General features: G+C 41.8%; 1 protein-coding gene across 1 annotated transcript in view; it reads right to left on the bottom strand.

Moving 5' to 3' along the window:
- LOC149229685 (SUPPRESSOR OF ABI3-5-like) overlaps positions 1 to 17921 on the bottom strand; it is a 70187-nt gene that overhangs the window by 5182 nt on the left and 47084 nt on the right. Inside the window, exons 4-5 of the mRNA XM_089381104.1 lie at positions 12796 to 12872; positions 12622 to 12697 (exon numbers count right to left, since the gene is read on the bottom strand). Coding sequence (XP_089237230.1) covers positions 12622 to 12697; positions 12796 to 12872 — 153 coding nt within the window. The remainder of the gene's footprint in view (positions 1 to 12621; positions 12698 to 12795; positions 12873 to 17921) is intronic.

The raw sequence follows: 17921 nt of genomic DNA, 5'->3' as shown, positions 1-17921 counted from the left end.
TCAACCGCGCCTCATCTTCTTTATCCTGACATCACTTGCAATTCTACCACTGTTGTTTTCCCCTGTGAAAGCTCATTTCCAGATGTTTCTACTTCCAACTGTTCACAAGACACGTCGGATGTCAGTCTGTCATTACAGTGTGGAGAGGACACATATTCCTCTGGAAATCTGTCCAATCTGTCATTTTTCATTTCTAAAAACACAAAGGGTGAACATCTTTGCTTCCCATCTACCCCTCTTCCCGATTCATCAAATCATGAGGATTCCGACAAACATCCTGAATTTTTTGATCTTGGTTGTCGTGACCTCTTTACTTCTTCATCTGATGACGATGTTGATTTAATCATTGTTAATATGTCTAATACACTAGTCTACGATGATCTATCTATCAACGAAGTCAAAACCCCATAGACTGACGAGGCACTTCAGCCTGAGCTGATGGTTATGTTAGACCCTTGTTATCCTGAGGTTGGTTTCACTTTCAGTGAGGAAATTGTTGAAATACTCAAGGCTCCCCATCACTCTCTACTTTGCATTGAAGATCAACCAAACACCCAGATTACGCTTCCTCCACTCGAACTACACGATCCCATCGCTCATGCATTGGAGGAATCTTACACAACAAGCACACATGCACAACGTAAGTGGTCTACCTTTCTCACATTTTCTTGCATTTCTAAGTCTAGAGAATGCATACACTCGACATCTGCACATAATGTAGCATAGCACCATGGCAGCTCCACAGAGTGCATGTCATGCGCTTTCACTCATCGTTGTTTTGTGGTCACTTGTAAGCTCAGAGTGTGTTTGTCTTCATCGTTATATCTTTCATGATTTGTTTGTTTGTGCAACTACGATGTTTGCAAACCGTGCCTTCACCAACATGGGTCAACCAATGCGCCGGTAGCTGCCTTGGAAGTATCACTTCACGTGAGATGACCCATGCACTGTTAGCTTAGGAGTAAGAGTAGTGTTTTCTTTTGGGTTGTTTGCTTGCATGCATGTTTGCTTCTTTCTTTGTGTGTTTGTTTTCTTACTCACTTTCCTTCCGTATTTGCTTCTACTTCTTGCTTTGATTTTTGGTTTGTTTGCTTGTTATTATCCGTAGGTTAGTTTCGCATGGACCGTGTGCGACTCTTGAAACAAGTTGGGTAAAGTACGAGAGGACTTGTACAACTATCAGCATTTGGTTATATGTTGTTCGCTCTCTTATGTAAGAACTTGTTGCCTTCATTCCATGATACATCAATGGAAAATATGTATTGTTCAAAGTGAACCTTGGTGAAAATACAACGCTTGCACGCTAACTAGTATCCCCTACTCTAGACAGTTGTTTGTGGGTTAATCCTTGTCAGCTTAGCCAAGTAGAGTAAGGTGAGGGGGGAACCTTAACAATCACATCAGAGGTATACATAAACTACTTCTCTGAAGGAACAACCTCTTCTGCTCTCAATAAGTTGGGATCCCTCTTCCTCCTCTAAAATGAATAAGTGCTATACACAGTTATGAAGATGAAAAATGAAAAAGTGAAAAAAGTTTAAAAATAAAAATAAAAATGAAAATGAATAAGGAAAAAGAAGAGAAAGGATTCATGTGCAAAGAGGTGATGCAAGTAACTTTGTCGGGGTACTAACTAAGCTCACTAGCAGCGAAGCGATGCTTATGTTCTTGCGTGACTCCACCGAGGTACTGTCCAGGCCTACTGGCAGCGAAGCAACACCAGAGATGAAACTAAGGCTCTGACGATCATACTGCTTGTGCACCAATATACCCCTCAACCCCAATGGAAACAATTGTGTTGACTTGGCTTGGAATGTGTATCAATCGACAAAGAGCTTGGCAGATGCTACATCTTATGATCAAGCAGGTGTGGAAACCAAGACAAACTGAGAACTGAACAATACTTCTGGAGGTGTTAGACTTGCTTTTCACAAACAAGGTCCATTCAGAGCGCTGGAGTTCTACCAGTGTGTCGCCAATTGTTGTAGCGGCTACAACCACCCTCTAAAATTTTTCCTTAGCTTCATTTTGGAGCCTCCCTACCAACCTTTCATAGCAACATGTCTTATCTTGTCAAGTACACAAGCTTCAATGATTTTCATGCAGAATGACACCCTATCCATCAAAGCTTGTTGCATCCCCCTGACAGGTTATTTCATCGGACTTGGCCCAACTGCAGGCTGAGCAGCTCCCTCAAGAAATTGTGCAATTCTGGATGGCAACTAGCTTTCCCTCCAGAAATTGCGCAATTCTGTTTGGCAGCCTGCTGGGATTCAGAATTGCACAATTCTACCTGTCACTATTCATTGAGAAAATAGCGCAATTCCTCCCAGCAGGGTTGCTCAGCCCAGAAATTGTGCAATTCTGGGTAGCAGTCAATTGCTCTACCCAGAAATTGCGTAATCCCTCTGGGAAGCCAACCCATCTCCCTCCCAAAAATGTGCATTTTTTCCTCCTAGTTGAGCAGTTAATTTGATCGGTTCCCTCCGGGATCAAGCAAAATTGATTTGCATGCATGGGTTGCTCCTCCCAAGGCAGCATGCAAAGGCATCTCTTGATTTAGGGATCTATTTTTAGTAGCTGGAGGTTACATGCAAGGATCATCTCATAAACCTCTCACCAAGTGTCACTTTTCCTATATTTGTGGCATGCACGTCACAACCTCAATCTTATCAAAACTCATCAATTGGACGTTGCAGAGCTCATTCCTCACATTGACCTTGTAGCTCTGGCATCCCACATTGCATCTAGGATTCGTCGACACATTCAACTCAGTTTTCTTGGGGTAAGCCTGTTGCTCATGACTTGCATTGTGTTTCTGGCGCTTTTTGTGTTTTGCTTCGTATGAATGTTGTATGCTTGATTTCAGTGAGTGCTTGTTGTCGTTTGCATGCATACTAGCTTGTACTAGCACCGTTTTAGTTTTCGTTTGCATCTCACTGTTGTCGCATGCATGACACTGTTTTGCACGGAGGGTTGCCGTTGTGGCGACTCACTTCACACACGTGCATGCTTCCCATTTTTCGAATCCTACACTTGTTGTTTGCATGAATGAGCATTCACTCTTGTTTGCACTCATCTCATCATGCATTCACACTTCTCGTGTTTTCAGTCGCTCGTCATCCGAACTAGGCTGCCTTGGCCTGAACCGTGCCTTACCCAGCTAAATATGTGCATTTCCGGAAGCGAAGGCTCTGCTTTCCCTCCAGAAATTGTGAAATTCTAGCCAGGCACTGACCTCCAGGCTTGCATTGCACAATTCTTGGAGATAGTGTCATGTTGGCCGCAAAAACTGCGTAATGCAGTTTATTGGTTGCATGTCACTGCTGACTGAAATTACACATTGCACAGTTTCAATCCTCAGCAGGCCAGGCTGGACTGTGCATTACGCAGTTCCAGTAGTTAGTCAGACTCTTGACAGGCTGGGTTTTTCCTTGCACAGTTTTGGCAGTCAGTCTCCCAACCTCCAGGCGGAAATTGAGCAACCTTCATTATCAGTCACACATGTATGTTGCAAGTTAGTTCTCATGTTCGTTTTGGTTTTTGACTGACAGATTTCTTGCCATGAGTGTTTCCATGTCTCTAGGTATCGCAGGTGTTCATCTACCTCTCAACAGCACAAGTATAATGGTTTCAAGAGAGCAGATTCAAAGACATTATTCAGAGCATGCTTGGGGATGCAGTCGATCAAGTGTCTATGAACTTGCCTACCCACGAAGACATCAAGTTGTTCGTAGACAAGGACATCAAGATATGATGGCAGAACCATCAATAGCAGCTGAAGGCAGCATATTAGATGCAACGAATACAAGAGGAAGGTTTTTGACAACACAGAGGTAGAACAAAGTTGTAAGCTCAAGCAGATCCACTTGTGATGAAAGCAACTTTGAAGACTCGAGCTATGAGGTGATGAGGCGACATGAAGATCGCACGAAGGTAGAGAATGGAACAAAGAAGGAGTTGCATGTGCTGAAGCAACAACTCAAGGGAGAAAATGAGCTGCATAGACGAGAGAATGAGTTGCAGCAGGAACAGGTACAACAAGGGGCACAACATGCACTCACAAATGAAACTACACTCGTACAAGTTATAGATCCATCCCAGTAGCTGGAACAGAGCAGACAAGGTAAGCAATGTTGTTAATCGCATGTAAGGGAATTTAGCAGCATGCATGTCATTATGCGCATGCATGCGATCCCACCCATTTGGCACACTCGCCAAAGTGAAGACAAGAAGTAAGTTCAACTGGAGTTGAACATGTATTTTGACAATTCGATGTGCACGGCCACCAGCACATGCTTGGAGATCAGTGCAAACTCTATGTATCAACATGTTGTTGGTCGAGTCGCACCTAGGATGACCATGTGCATGCTATCAGATGAATGGGACGGAGGAGCCATATCAATGTACTCGGATGCAATGGAGACAAGAGTTTGCTTCAACAAGATGTCACCATTGAGTGCACGCACACCATCATGGATGATCAAGCTTGGCATCAAGTCGCCACCATCGACCATCACAAGGATGTCAAAGAGTTTGGTCTCACCACAACGGTCTGAGTGTTAGTGATGCCTTGCATGGCTTGCTCAAGCCATTTTGTCTCACATGGGTACATGTGCATTGTAATGTAACGTCTTATCAAGTGTAAGTTCAAGTGTCGATAGTTGGATGTAACAGTCATAGAGTAGATGAAGAGCCATGAGGGTAGATGAACTGTCACAAAGGGGAATGTCAAGGGTCACCCCACCCTTTGCTATAAATAGTCCCTCATAACTCATTGTAAGGGCTTTTGGTTAGCCAAGCTTCCGATAGGACTATCTTAGAGAGAGCTTGGACAGTATTGTAATGAGCCTTGGCTTCTACACTGTGCAGAGCTAATACATCTCTTTGGAGGAGCAGGTGGTTGTGGTTGTAACGTTCCGCTATTGGAACTAGTTGTCGGACATGGATGTATTGTATGACTGGAACTTACACTTCTTAATATAACAAGAGCCAACATCTTTCATGCATATGTTGTATTGTATTTCAGTTATCTGTTTACTCTAAATGATATATGTATTTGTTTGCTTACGCATGCATGTATAGCTATTTATGTGTATATAAGTATGAATCTTTCTGAAATGTGTTGTTGGCTTAACAATCACTTTGGATTGCTAGCTAAATTGCCTTCCATGTTGTGATGCATCATTGCTCGTGTGTTCCCTTCTTAACTCCATGCTATCACAGGTTTCCAAGGGATGCACTCATCTCAATCCCAATGTGTTAGAAACTCTCATGCACCTTCCTACCAACAGTGTTATCTTACTTGCCTCTATGTGCAATCGTGGTCATGGCATTACTGTATGACCCACTGCTGGGACTCCTACACCAAACGGTCTGAGGTCTAATTGGGACTTCTTACCGGGGATATCCCCTTACATGTTGGTGGGTCCTGTTAGCCTCCTGTTGCAACAGGTTTCATATTTCATGATTGACAGTGGAAGTGCCAAACATGTTCATCTTTTCCATGCTGCAAAGGTTCCATTTTGAAAGGTTGCTCAGTCAAAGGAAAACCAAATAGCCTAAGCTTGGTTTCCCTAAAGTTTAAATTGCTTGTCTTAGAATATAGAGAATAATATCTGGCCAAACAGCTTAAGCTTGGCAGATGTGTAGATAGGTAGAGAATCTTGGGAGCTCAACAGTTCAAGCTGAGCCCCTGGCAGAAATAAGGGTAGTTTTTAGATAGGAAGGCAGTTGAAAAGAAAAAGAAATCAGGGTTTGCAAGTCTAAATGCACCCTTCCTGAAGTAACAAAAAATGCTAGGTGTTGTTAAAAGGGTAGGTAGCCTGGGGTTGCAGAAACAAGATTGTCTTCAGTTTTGGGCTTTAACAAGCACAGCTCATCTCATCAATGGTAGAATTTTTGAAGCATATCTAACATCCCTTCTCCTCCCCCTCAAAAGTTCCTCACTAACATCCCCTTAAAGACCTCAGGATCTGCCAAACAAGTCCTCATTCCATTTCATTTTTGTAAAACATCAAGGTAAAGTTGGTTTTCTTAACTGAAAAGAAGCCACATTTCTTGTGTAAAAGTTATGTTTTCATCTTCTACACAACCATCTATGTTTATCATCAGTTCACAGACTTTTCATCATTTCCCCTCCATTTTCATTTTCATAAACTCATATTAATTCCTAATTCTATTATGTAGCTCCCTAATTTCTCCCGTATCCCTATTCATTACTAAAAATATATAAAAAATCCCCAAAAAATATTAAATAGCCTCCCTAGGCACTATAGCCATATGTTCTAAAAATAAAAAAAAATAAAAAAGGTAGGGAAATATCGAATCCATCTGGGCCCCCTCGCTTAAAACCTTACCCGCAAAACCCATGTTTCCGAAGTTCATAACCCCGCCCGCTGTGTAAAACCCGAAAAACCCACTTTATTAATGTTGTAACCCCCCCCCCCCCCCCCCCCCCCCGCTGTACCAATAAATTAAATAAAATACCGAGTGGGTCCCTGCCATAACCCACCGTCACGTTGATTGTCCCGCCAGCCGTTAGATCTGGCCCGCCCCAGATCTATAGTGGGCGGGCTTTTCTATATGAAACACGTCCGAGCTTTAACGTCCAGGAGTTCAGCGGTTTTCCCGCCGTACTCCCGCCACGCGTCAGGCTCTAGGGTGTGGCGGAGCCCCTCCTCCCAAAACTGCTTACGTGAACATAAGCGGTGCACCCAGAAACCGCTTACCGCCCTCTCCTGTGTGACGTCAGCGCCACGTCTTATCTACTGACATCACCTTCTGCACTCCGTTGTCCTCACACGTTGCCGCCACCTCACCCCGTTGTCCCTGCACCCTGCCTCCATGGCATTGCCACGTCACTGCCACGCCACTCATCCGTACATAATGACGTCATCCATCCCGAAAAAAGCGCCAAATGACAATTTTTTCGCTTAAAAGAGCGCGGACGACCGTTGTAATTCATTTCTATGGGTTCATTTGAACGCGCCGGCTCCCTATTCCATTCATTCTCTCACTCCCGAAGCTTCAAAGCGACCAGGCAAGCTACTGCGGACTGCAATTCAGCTCCATCATCTATCTGCGTACCAGTTTGTCCACCTTCGGCACAGTCTGAACCAGGTATTTGTCATATCCTCCTCTTTTTCGCTCCTGCTTGTTCATTTTATCCACTGCACTCACTGTAAACCTGTAAAGTTCCCCAATTCGTAGTTCTGTTGCGCCTGAGACTTCAGTAAACCTGCTGAAGGCCCCTCACTTCAGAAAAATCTCAGAAAACCTCATGCCCATTTACACTTTTGCGGGCGAATTCTGTTTAAAGCTCGGCCCCCAGTAAAAATTGCTCAGCAGCTCAGCATTGCCCAATTTTACCCCGTTCCGCTGTTCAAATCCGTCCACTGAAACTGCAATTGCCCTCTGCTCCCCTGCATTGTTCCTCACAGTCTTTAGCTCCAGAGAATTTACCAAGAAAAGGGAGGTTGACCCAAAAACTCCTCCAAGTTGGTCTCTTACAGCATAGGCTCTCAAGCCGTTCAACTACTATCACATTTGAAGTTCAATTTGCCTACTCTTGCTGGTTGTTGTGAGCAAATTTGATAGCCGATTGTTTCAGTAGCCCTCCTTTCAGCTCAAGCACGCAAAGTTACATAATGGCCGCTCCATCTGCTCTGAATGTTACTCCCATCAACCCGCCAAGTAAAGAATTGGAGTCCATGCCCTTGGCCGATACAGATTACCTCATTCAAGACTTTGTTGCCAAAAGAAATCATCTACGCACCTACTGCCAGCTGAGAAACTGTTTCATAGACAGAACTGACAAGTATTGCATATGGGAGTCCGGTCTGCCCCATTATTTCCTCCCTTCTGTCAACGTCTTTCCTGAGATCATTCACCTTTGTGCTGCAAATTATGAACCGAGTCAGAGGGTTGTCAAGTCTTCATCTGGAAGCATACTTTTCTACACTACTCCTGACTCCATCAACCAGATGTTGAACTTCAAAACAAGTCACACGCTACTGCCCTTTTCCATAAATAGTTTGCTGCAAGAGGCCTCGTGGTTACTTGGTACCAAGATTGAAATGGTTGCTGAAACATTTATGAGGGCAGATTGCCAACCAAAAGAACCACCTCCATTTCCTTATGATCATTTCAATGAGGTGGGCAAATTACTGGTAGATATGATATCCTATGTGTTGGGATTCACATCAACTGAACTTGTAGACGAGACAGTGCTGGTTATATTGTCTTCTTTCAGCCAAGGACAGCCTCCTGCTGTCAAGTATAATTATGCCAGGTTCATATCAGACAAAATCCATGACCAGCTCACAAGACTAGATAGGCAGGGAATTTTCAAATATTCCTCCTATATCTATCATCTCTTCATGTTTTATCAATCTGACATCTTCCAATGCCCTATCAAGAAACTGGATTCAAGGGGAGAAAGGAGGTCTGTTGTCTTCTGGTCATCAGTTTTCCACCAAGTTCAAGACTCCCCTTATTCATACTGTGAGTTCATTGACCAGTTTGTATATCCTGTGTCCTGCCTCCTAATGAAGGTTCCTCCTCCTAGAATAACCTATGAAATGCAAAAGATCTTACAGTTGTCTAAGAATTTCAAATTAGGTGATTGGTACCTATATCAAAACCATACGGTCATCAGAATTTATGGCTGTGAGTTGTGTCCTTACAGGCTTCCAAGATACGTGCCAATGAGGCTGTTTGCATTAGAATACTACAGGCAACTTATAAATTCAGATTTGACTCACTTCCACAGCACTAAGAAAAGGGCACAACTGAAATTCAGAGACCGCTTAGGCCCCTTCATCATGAACAAGAAGGATGGTTGGCAAGAAGCTGACCTAATACTCAAAGATCAATTTAAATTGAAGAGGAGTTTCTGGTGGGTCCCTTATGACCCGCTTGGTTTTATTAATGCCAGAAGGGTCAAGTATAGATTGACACCATATGACCACTGCAAAAACCCTCAAGTCGAACCATATGCTAACCAAGATGCATGGGTACAAGGAACTCTAGTGGAAGAATTAACTCAAGAGGAAATTTTGGAACAAACTGCTAAGGATCTTGAAAAAACTCTTGACTTGGATTCTGATGACCAGGTATATTTCAGGCTGCCATACCAAGTGAAAGAGGGCCCGTCTACAGCTGCATCTTCACAGATTGCCCAAGGAGCTTCTACATCAGCAACAGGTACAGCCAAAGGGAAGGAACCGATGGAAACAGAGCAAACGGTCAGGGAACAGCAGGTCACCTCAACGGGACAAATTCAAGGACAAGCCCTCCCACAACAAGCAGAGGCAGCCCAAATACCAATTTTGCAGACTCCTGCCCATGAAGAGAGAGGCAGGAAAAGAGACCGGGAAGACTCCACACCTGCCAGTGGGTCTACACAGCAGCCTGAGTCAAAAAGGCAAAGAGGTGACTCTCCAATTGAGGAGGAGGTCAGTGAAGAGGTTGTAGAGAGCCCAAGAAGGGAAGCAAGTCTGCATACACCAACAAGCTCTGTTCAGCAAGAGCAACAGAGACAACAAGAGCAAGATGTACAACGCGGATTGGAGGTATCTTCCTCCACACAGAAAGGCAAGAAACCAGCCAGCACCAAGGCCAGCTTCAAAGAAATCAAAGCTCAAAACGAGCAACTGAGAGTGCAATTGTATGAACAATTCTTGAAGGCAACACCTGCCAAACAGGAAAGACTGATGGCAGCATTTGATATAAAGCAAGAAAAGATGTTTTTGACCCACTTCAAGCCCAAGGTGCAGCAGCCACAGTCAGCTGCAGATTTTGTTAAGACAAGGCTAGAGGTCCTGTCCAAAGATATTCACCCCATGGACCAAATAGAGCTACACAAGCAGACAGCTGAAATGCTTTATGCTACACTTGCTGAGAAGGCCACATTGGCTCATGAGTTAAATGAATCATTGAAGAATACCAACACTCAGTTGGATTTTGAGAGACTGTCTTCCACGGCCAAAGATAATAGAATTAGAACACTGGAGGAGATTATTGTGGACTTAGGACATGATCCTAAAGATCCTAAGGGTGTGAGGACCCTTATGAAAAAGAAAGACGACGACATTGCTGCATTAAAAAAGAGATTGAGGTTGCTTCCTACTGAGCATCCTCAAACAGGGGAACTGCAGAAAGAAAAAGAAGCTGAGGATCAACTGGATTTGATCATGAAATTAAACCAAAGAGTGATTGATTTGGAAGGGGAATTGGAGAAGGCACTGCAAGAAAAACAGGGAGAGTCGACCTCCCAGCCGCCTCAAACACTTCCAACTGGTGTTGCTGTTCCTCCAGCACATGCAACGGCCACCCCTCCAATTATTCCAACAACCACAGCAACTACAGGTGCTACAGCAGCAACAACAGCAATTCCTGAGTCTAGCATGAGCATGGACGAATTAAAAAGGGCTATCAAAGAGGTAGAGCTTCAGGCAACAGAGATTAAACAAGCCCAAGAAAAATTGGCTGAGCTAGGAACAAAATATGACAAATCTAAAATGACAGTGGGTGAGCAATCAAGAGAAATCAAGGCCCTGAGGGACAAAATCAAAACCTTGGAAAAAGAGCTGTCATTGGATAAGACTTTGGCTGAAGTAAAGAAGATCCTGTGGGCCAAAATAAATCAGTCAATCGCTGGCCAATGGAGGTCAATTCAGGCCATATATGAACAGGTGGAACTGCTTGGTCGTGCTAAGACTGAAAGCCAGAGAGCCAAGGCAGCATTAGGAAATATGCCTGACCAGGCCAACAGAATGATCAATTTTCTGAATCATCAGACTAGGGAAGAACTGGCAGCACTCCATATCGTGAGCAGAACAGATGCCATACTGACAGCAAAAAGTGTGCTCACATTGAGAAGCCTGGTGCAAACTCTGGAGGCAAGATGTCGGGATATACAAAGAGATGTAGACAATTTTGACGTAAGGCTTGCAGCATTACAAACCAGGGGATTGCCCAGCCTGCTGACCAGTGCTGGAAAACTATTGACATGTGACCAGTATTCTACCAGGCTCAATAACTTTGTCAATAATCAGCTTACTGCTGCATCAAGTTCCGCAACAGAGGCCGGGCCACCTACAGGACAGACGCTCTACGACAGACTGGAAAGCTTATTTTACCTGGAGCACGAGATCAATCATCTGTTTGAGATGCCGCCTAGTTATTATAAGTACACAAAGGCCGATGAAACACTTGTCAAAATACAAAGACATCAGTGGCCTTCTGAGAATTGGTGGTAAGCAATGCTGGCCGTATTACCCAGGTGATTTCAGTTTTTCCCTCTTTTTTGTTTATTTCAAAATCACAGACAGCTGCAGGTCATCAGCAAGCCCAGATTAAGGCACAGAATGCACTAGACAGAGCAATGAAAGAAGGCGCAGGACAGGTAGGAGCAGTTACCAAGCAAAAACGCTGAGATGGCGAACCTAGGGGCGCGGATTTCTAAGAACGCGGCCCAGCCGACTCAAAGTGACTCAAAAGTCAACATTTGCTGCCAGAAGAGAACAGCTGTTGCACTTGTATTTATTCCAGCATTTACTTTTTCATCAACCACTCCTTAGGAGTTGGTAGAGAAGTTATGAGCTATTAACTTCTTGCCTAGATATTTTTGTATTCAAGTTTTGTATAAATACGACCCTCTGCATTGTTAGAGGGGTTGGTCGGCTAATGTATCTCGAGAGAGACTCGCACTGTATGTCTGATATTTTTCTATAATCAAAGACTGCTCAAAAGTTTTGGAGAACATCGGTCTGCGCAGTGTTTAATGGTTGAAGATGTTAATGTGGAATTCTTGCGCTGCTATATGAAACAATAAGTGTTCCTCATCTCTGTTACTTTCATCTCATATATGCTCAAATCACAGAAAGAAAGATTGGTTTAGAATTTGCATGCTTGCACTCTATGCTCAATTTCTGTGGTCTCTTAATGTTTTCCTCTTGATTTAGGGATGAATATGAATTCCTTTATGGCTCATGTTTAACCTATTTTACATATGAATGGCTGTTAACTAGGAATTCTTAATTGCTCCTAGGCAAAGCTTATTCGTCTTCCTTCTGCTAAACATGTTTGAGAGATTCTTAATTGCCTCTCATGCCTTAGTTTTCACTCCACCCTATAGCTTGAAAGATTGTTTCATATTCAGCTACCTTGCTCCATGTTTGTCTTTTTGACCAAGAAAACGCACCAGCACTCCTACTCTTTGACTCCATGCCCAATGGTTTGAAATAGACCAGATAATGTTTTGCCTCTCTGCTTGAATTGCACCATCCTTCCTACCAAATTACAAGTCAAACCCCTGAAATCAATACCTAGCCTAAAATCCTTTTCAAACAAAGCTAAATCATAAAGAGAGAGCCCTCTCTGATTGCAGGTTGGCTAGAACCTGCAGTCCAAAGTTGGTTTGTGGTTACCTCGGCCGTATCCTTTTCCGGAGCTTAAGGACAACCTGAGTGATAACAGGTCCAGCACCGTCAACAAGGTCCTAAAAAAAAGTTAGTTTGTGACATAGACACTTATCATTTGGAAAGAGTAACTTATTCATCAATCACATGAAGCAGAGTAATCAAATCTATCATGGTTACCTTTATAGGAGAAGGCTTGGAAAATTCATATTGTAACATCTCTTCATCAACATTCTCATCTAACCCATGAACAACTAGAACATGTGTTGGTCCTGAGAGACAAAAATCTTGTAAGATCTATCAGATAGTTCACAAACACAGTGCTTCAACTTCATACTAGATGCCTCTGAATAGAAAAAATGTGTCTCACCATCTTCTGATGCTTTGTTTCCAGTTTGCATTGGATTAGAAGAAGCTACATCATCTGCAGGAGCATCTTTAGTTTTCCTTGTTGAAAAGTAACTAGGTTTAGTCTTCATAATGACGTGTAATTGTGATTTTATGTAATTGATGAAAAGAAGAAAAATAAAATTATTATTGTAATGTTTGTCTCATGGGTTTCATGAGCAAGGAATTTTATTTTTAGTGATGTCTCTCATTGTGAGCCTTTAGGATTTTTCATCTAGTCATAAAAGTCAATTTCAGTCTATGTCATGTACGAAGGACCCTTATTGGGCATATTACATTTGTGTATGAATCAATGAAAGTGTCAAATATCCCTCCATGACCAAGACAAAGTCACCTCCTTAAATTTAGCTTCAAAATAATAATATAATCTCTCAAATGGACACATCGGCTCATCCTCCTGTCAAGTCAGATAATTAAGCATGGGAAACAACTATAAATAGGCTAGTTTGGATTTCAATTAGAGACAAAAATTTAGAGAATTTTTGGATGGTCATCAAGTCTGCAATTTAGTCAAGGTTTAAGGCAGAAGAAGAAGTGCAAAAGGGGTCAAGGAAGGCAACCTTATTCAGCAAGTAAAGGGAGAAGAAGATAGAATTATTTCAAGACTACTTTGGGCTTTTTTTTGTCACACATGGGCAGTAAAGAAGCAACATCTATTGCAGAGGTAACCGAGAGTATTGCTAGAGGATCCAAAGTTGGCAAAGTCATTTATAGAAGCTAAAGTCATCAAGCCAAAATATGTGAGAGAGTCATCCCTCTAAGCAAAGAAGTAACAAGGTGTAGAATTTAGTTATTATACTTCTCACATATTGCAATTAGGGCCAAAATACAGTGCAAATCTGAAGCAGAAAGAAGTCGAGATTGAAGGGTAGCCGAAAAGAAGGAAGAAACAGAAGTTTGACTAGTATTGACTTACGCACAAAGATCAGTGGCAGGGAACTTATGTCTTGGTCTTGGAGAGGCAAATAGGTCAAGGGCCTTGGTCTTGGTATTTGTCAATTGGAATATCTATAAGAAGAAGAATTGTGTAACAAACCTAGTTAAAAACTCACGTAAAAATATATAAGGCCACGATTGATGGGACACGTATTCCAAGTTGAATGTTGGTTAGGACATGCTGGTAGTGGGTGTTCATTTGGTTGTTTATGGCTAAGAAAATTGGAAAAGGCAATGGCTAAGGCTTTGGAAAGGAAAAATGGCATTTTTGGCACATTTGTTTATGAAAATAATGGAAAATAGGAGAAAAGGAAGGTGAAAGGTCACATATTGCATGTGAGGAGGAAACTAAAGGGAAATAATGGAAAATGAACAAAATAAAGGCCTCGTTGATAAAAAGGCTTTTGAGGATCAGTTGGCAAGCTCTTAGTTAGTGTAATCTCTTGGCTCAATATTTTGTTGTGGTTATGCATGGGATCAAGAAAGGAAAAAGAAGGCAAGATGAAGCAAAGATCAAGTAGGGAAAGGTAGGATCAAGCAGCTACAACAGGATTCGTTGCAGGTATCTTTTTACTTGTGTATTTTCCTTGCTATATTTGGCATGCATGGTATTGCATGTGATTCTTTTGTTGTTGTGTCATGGTAACAGTATTTTCAGCCCAACGTTGCCATTTTCAGATAGCCATGGTGTGATGGGGTTCTCATGTTTTGGTTGAGTTGGATTGCCAGATGGATTCGAAGCTGAGTGGGGTGGATCTTCAAATGATAGAGCACATGTCATAGTGGTCCTTGAAATGGATTGTGGATTGTGGTAAAGAAACTAGCTAAGTGATCTCTAAGCCATACTGTGGGTTGCGGTAAATCTAGGATTATGTTGCATCGGTGGGCTTAGGAATCTTTGTTGGTGAATGGCAGGATATATGGTAAAGCCAAGAGGTGGTTTTCTATCCATTGGGCCTAGTAATCTCAAGTGTGGGATATGTGGTAAAGCCTGGAGAGTGGATCTTGGTTTAGGGCCTAGTGATTCGGGTTTGGATTGTGGTAAATCCTTAGAGACTAGGAGGTAGGAAAATTCCTCACGGTGTAGGTGGAGAAATATGGTGGCATCCATGTTTGTTTGGCCTAGTGATCGAGTGGAGATCATGGTAAATCTTGTTATGATATGTTTATTATGTTGGCCTAGTGATCTAGGATGGATTACGGTAAAGCCTGGTTTTTATTGGTGAGGGTGAGGTGGTTTAGCCTCAGTATGCCCTAGTTGGTTCTTTTGGTTTGAGTCCCACATTCATGCTTGGAATATGGCATGAGGGTGAATGGATGAAGGGAGATTTGGCTTAGCCATTCTATGGTCGAGTAGAACATGGAAGTCCCATCTCGAGTTTGGTTTTTGCATCATTAATGAAAGCTTATTTCTCCTTGTATTTCTATGAGCATTTTGATGGATTATATGTGGTCTATATGACTTTACTTTCATGAGTATTTCTATTTTTATGATGTTGGTTATATGTTTGTTGTATGGCAGCAACTATGTATAGTTCCCAGCATGTTTTACTTGTAAATGAATGGATAATGTATCTATGGTCTAATAGATGGTAATGTAGAAAATGACATGAGGGAATAATGGTTCTTAGTGATTCTCATATAAGTATAAGATCCCTATGTTTAATTATGTTGGTTACACCTGTAGATTACATGCTTGCAACATGTTTGACGAAATGCATGACATGGCTAGTAGGGGTCTGATTAAGGTCTTGTTAAACTTGTTACTTTTGAATCATTGTTTCCATGTTCTTTTACTGCTCCTAAGTTATCATTCCATTCCGGGTAGTGAACTGAGCTCTGGGCCTGAAAAAGTGGCTCAAATCCTAGGGACGTTCGCACAGAACTAGCAAAATGAGTCTTTGAATGCTGCCAGGCAAGCCTGTGGGAGAGACTATGGGTTTTTGGACACTATCATTCCTATAGCATGAGAGCGACTAAGTCTTAAGTTGGTCAAAACATCAATAGGACCCAAGGGCAAGTTGTCTAAAGTGTTGGATTGGTTCCTTAGGGTCCTCAAGCTGATGTTGAATGTTTTTGTGTTATGTTTCTATTGATTCCACTTCCTTAAGGTCACATAGGAGGTTGAATCCAATCATAGTAGCCTCTCGTCGCATATTTACCACGGTTGGCATGGTTACTTGGTTAGATGTGGGAGGGGGTGTTACAATTTGTTTGGTTTTTCCTCTCAAAGAGTGAGAGGCTTTGGTCATGGTTGATAGCATATATTTTGTGTTTCTTGTCTCTTTATGGTTTATGCATTGGTATTTGTTTGATGAAGAAGAACACTAATAACCTAACTAAAAGAATATCTTAATCTAAAGAAGTAAAAATCACTCACAAGCAGTTACTAATAGAAGAGAAATCACTTAATATTTATGCCCTATATTTCTCAACACAGTATCATAGCTAAGGTGACAAAGTCAAGGAAGGGCATCTAATCAAGGGACACTCAAGGATCAAATTTCAAGGAAGGCATCAAAGCGAAGATCATCTTGAAGTCAAAAGAAGCATCATAACCCTAGATCAATGAAGTCTACAAAGAAATATTGGGATCATTGTCAAGAGGGAGAAGGCCAAAACCCTACATCTCCTCAAGTTAAAGTGTTTTGAAGACTATTCATCCAAAGTAAGCTAGATCAAAAGGTGGTGTTTTCTCACTTTCAATGGGATCAAGGATCATTCTTGAAGAAATATACCTTCATTAAGGAGAATTTTTCTATCCTCTATATCATCATCAAGGAAGCAGCAAGAAGAAGGAGCATCCTATCAAGTAAACATTTGAATCTCTAAAAATTTATTTTTGCAAGGAAAGCAACAAATTAGTTGGGGCTTCAAACTATCTTGCATGGAAGAAAAGGACATATATGAATCTCATTGAAAATGAGGTTATGGAACATGTCAAAGGTTTTATCACTAAATCAAGAAAGGAATATGCTCAAGCTCTTGCCAAGTATATGAAAGAGGAGGTTAGGCCTCAAAGGATTCTCATAGAATCCATCAAGGATCCCCTCATCACATATGTGTCTAAACTTGAAACCTCAAAAGAAATCTATGGCAAACTAGTAGAGTTGTTTTCTGTAAGCACTGTTGGAGAAGTCATATCATTAAGGAAAGAACTCTACAAGTTGAAGATGTTAAGGGAATATGGAATAGCCTCATACTTTATGAGGCTATCTCAGATCTGGGATCTACTGCAAGATCTGGGAGAAGTCATGTCTGATAGAGAAATGACTACATTTGTATCAAATGCACTACCAGAGAAGTGGGGTAACTTTTATTCAAGTATTATTGGAAGAAAGAAGCTACTCCATTCCAAGACCTATGGTCATTGTGTAAGATTGAATAATCTAGACTAAAGGCCAAATATGATGTGGGAGTAGGTGAGAAAAATCAAGCTTATGTTTCCATAACAAAAAGAAAGGGACAATTTCGAAAGTTTGGTCCTCAGAAAAAGAATAAGAACATGGCTAAAATACAATGCTATGGGTGTCAAGAATATGGGCACTCTAGGAGAGATTGTCCTAAGCTCAAGAATGACTATAACAAAATAGGAAGAGAAGAAGCCCACATCACCAAAGAAGTGGAGGAAGTTGAAAAGAAGTAATCCAAGAAGGAGGAAGTAATAGATCTCCATTATTGAGATAGTCTTCCTCACATAAGTTCTTTTCAAGCTCCTAATTCTTCTAGGATATGGATGTCATGATTCACTAAGTAAAATAATGGGATGCATCAAGGAATCATAGAAGCATTGAAAGCAAGAGCTTGGGACAACATCATTGAGAAGCATGAAAGATGGTTAGAATCTATAGAGGTCAAGGATGTAGCTATTGGGAATCTCATTGAAAACACGAGTGGCAAGGTCATCTAGTATAAGTTTCATCATATATTTGTCAAAAGGAAACATCTGCTGATGGGGATACTTTAGATCCTCAAGATTCTATGATGGAGTCTTCATTGAAAGGTTCACCGATCATGAGGGGGAGCAAGTGTTTCATTAAGAATTCCAAACTTGTAGAATTCATGGGATGATGGTATGATGACATAAAAGTGACACAGATCAATGGATTAAAGCTCTTTCAATCAAGGAAGCTACTACATGAAGTCTGGATG

Source organism: Pinus tabuliformis, chromosome J, assembly GCF_031772625.1.
Source record: "Pinus tabuliformis cultivar Carrire ecotype Pingquan chromosome J, CPIR1, whole genome shotgun sequence".
Classification (NCBI taxonomy): domain Eukaryota; kingdom Viridiplantae; phylum Streptophyta; class Pinopsida; order Pinales; family Pinaceae; genus Pinus; species Pinus tabuliformis.
The sequence above is the reverse complement of the archived record's forward strand: the minus strand, read 5'-3'. Positions and strand labels throughout refer to the sequence as shown.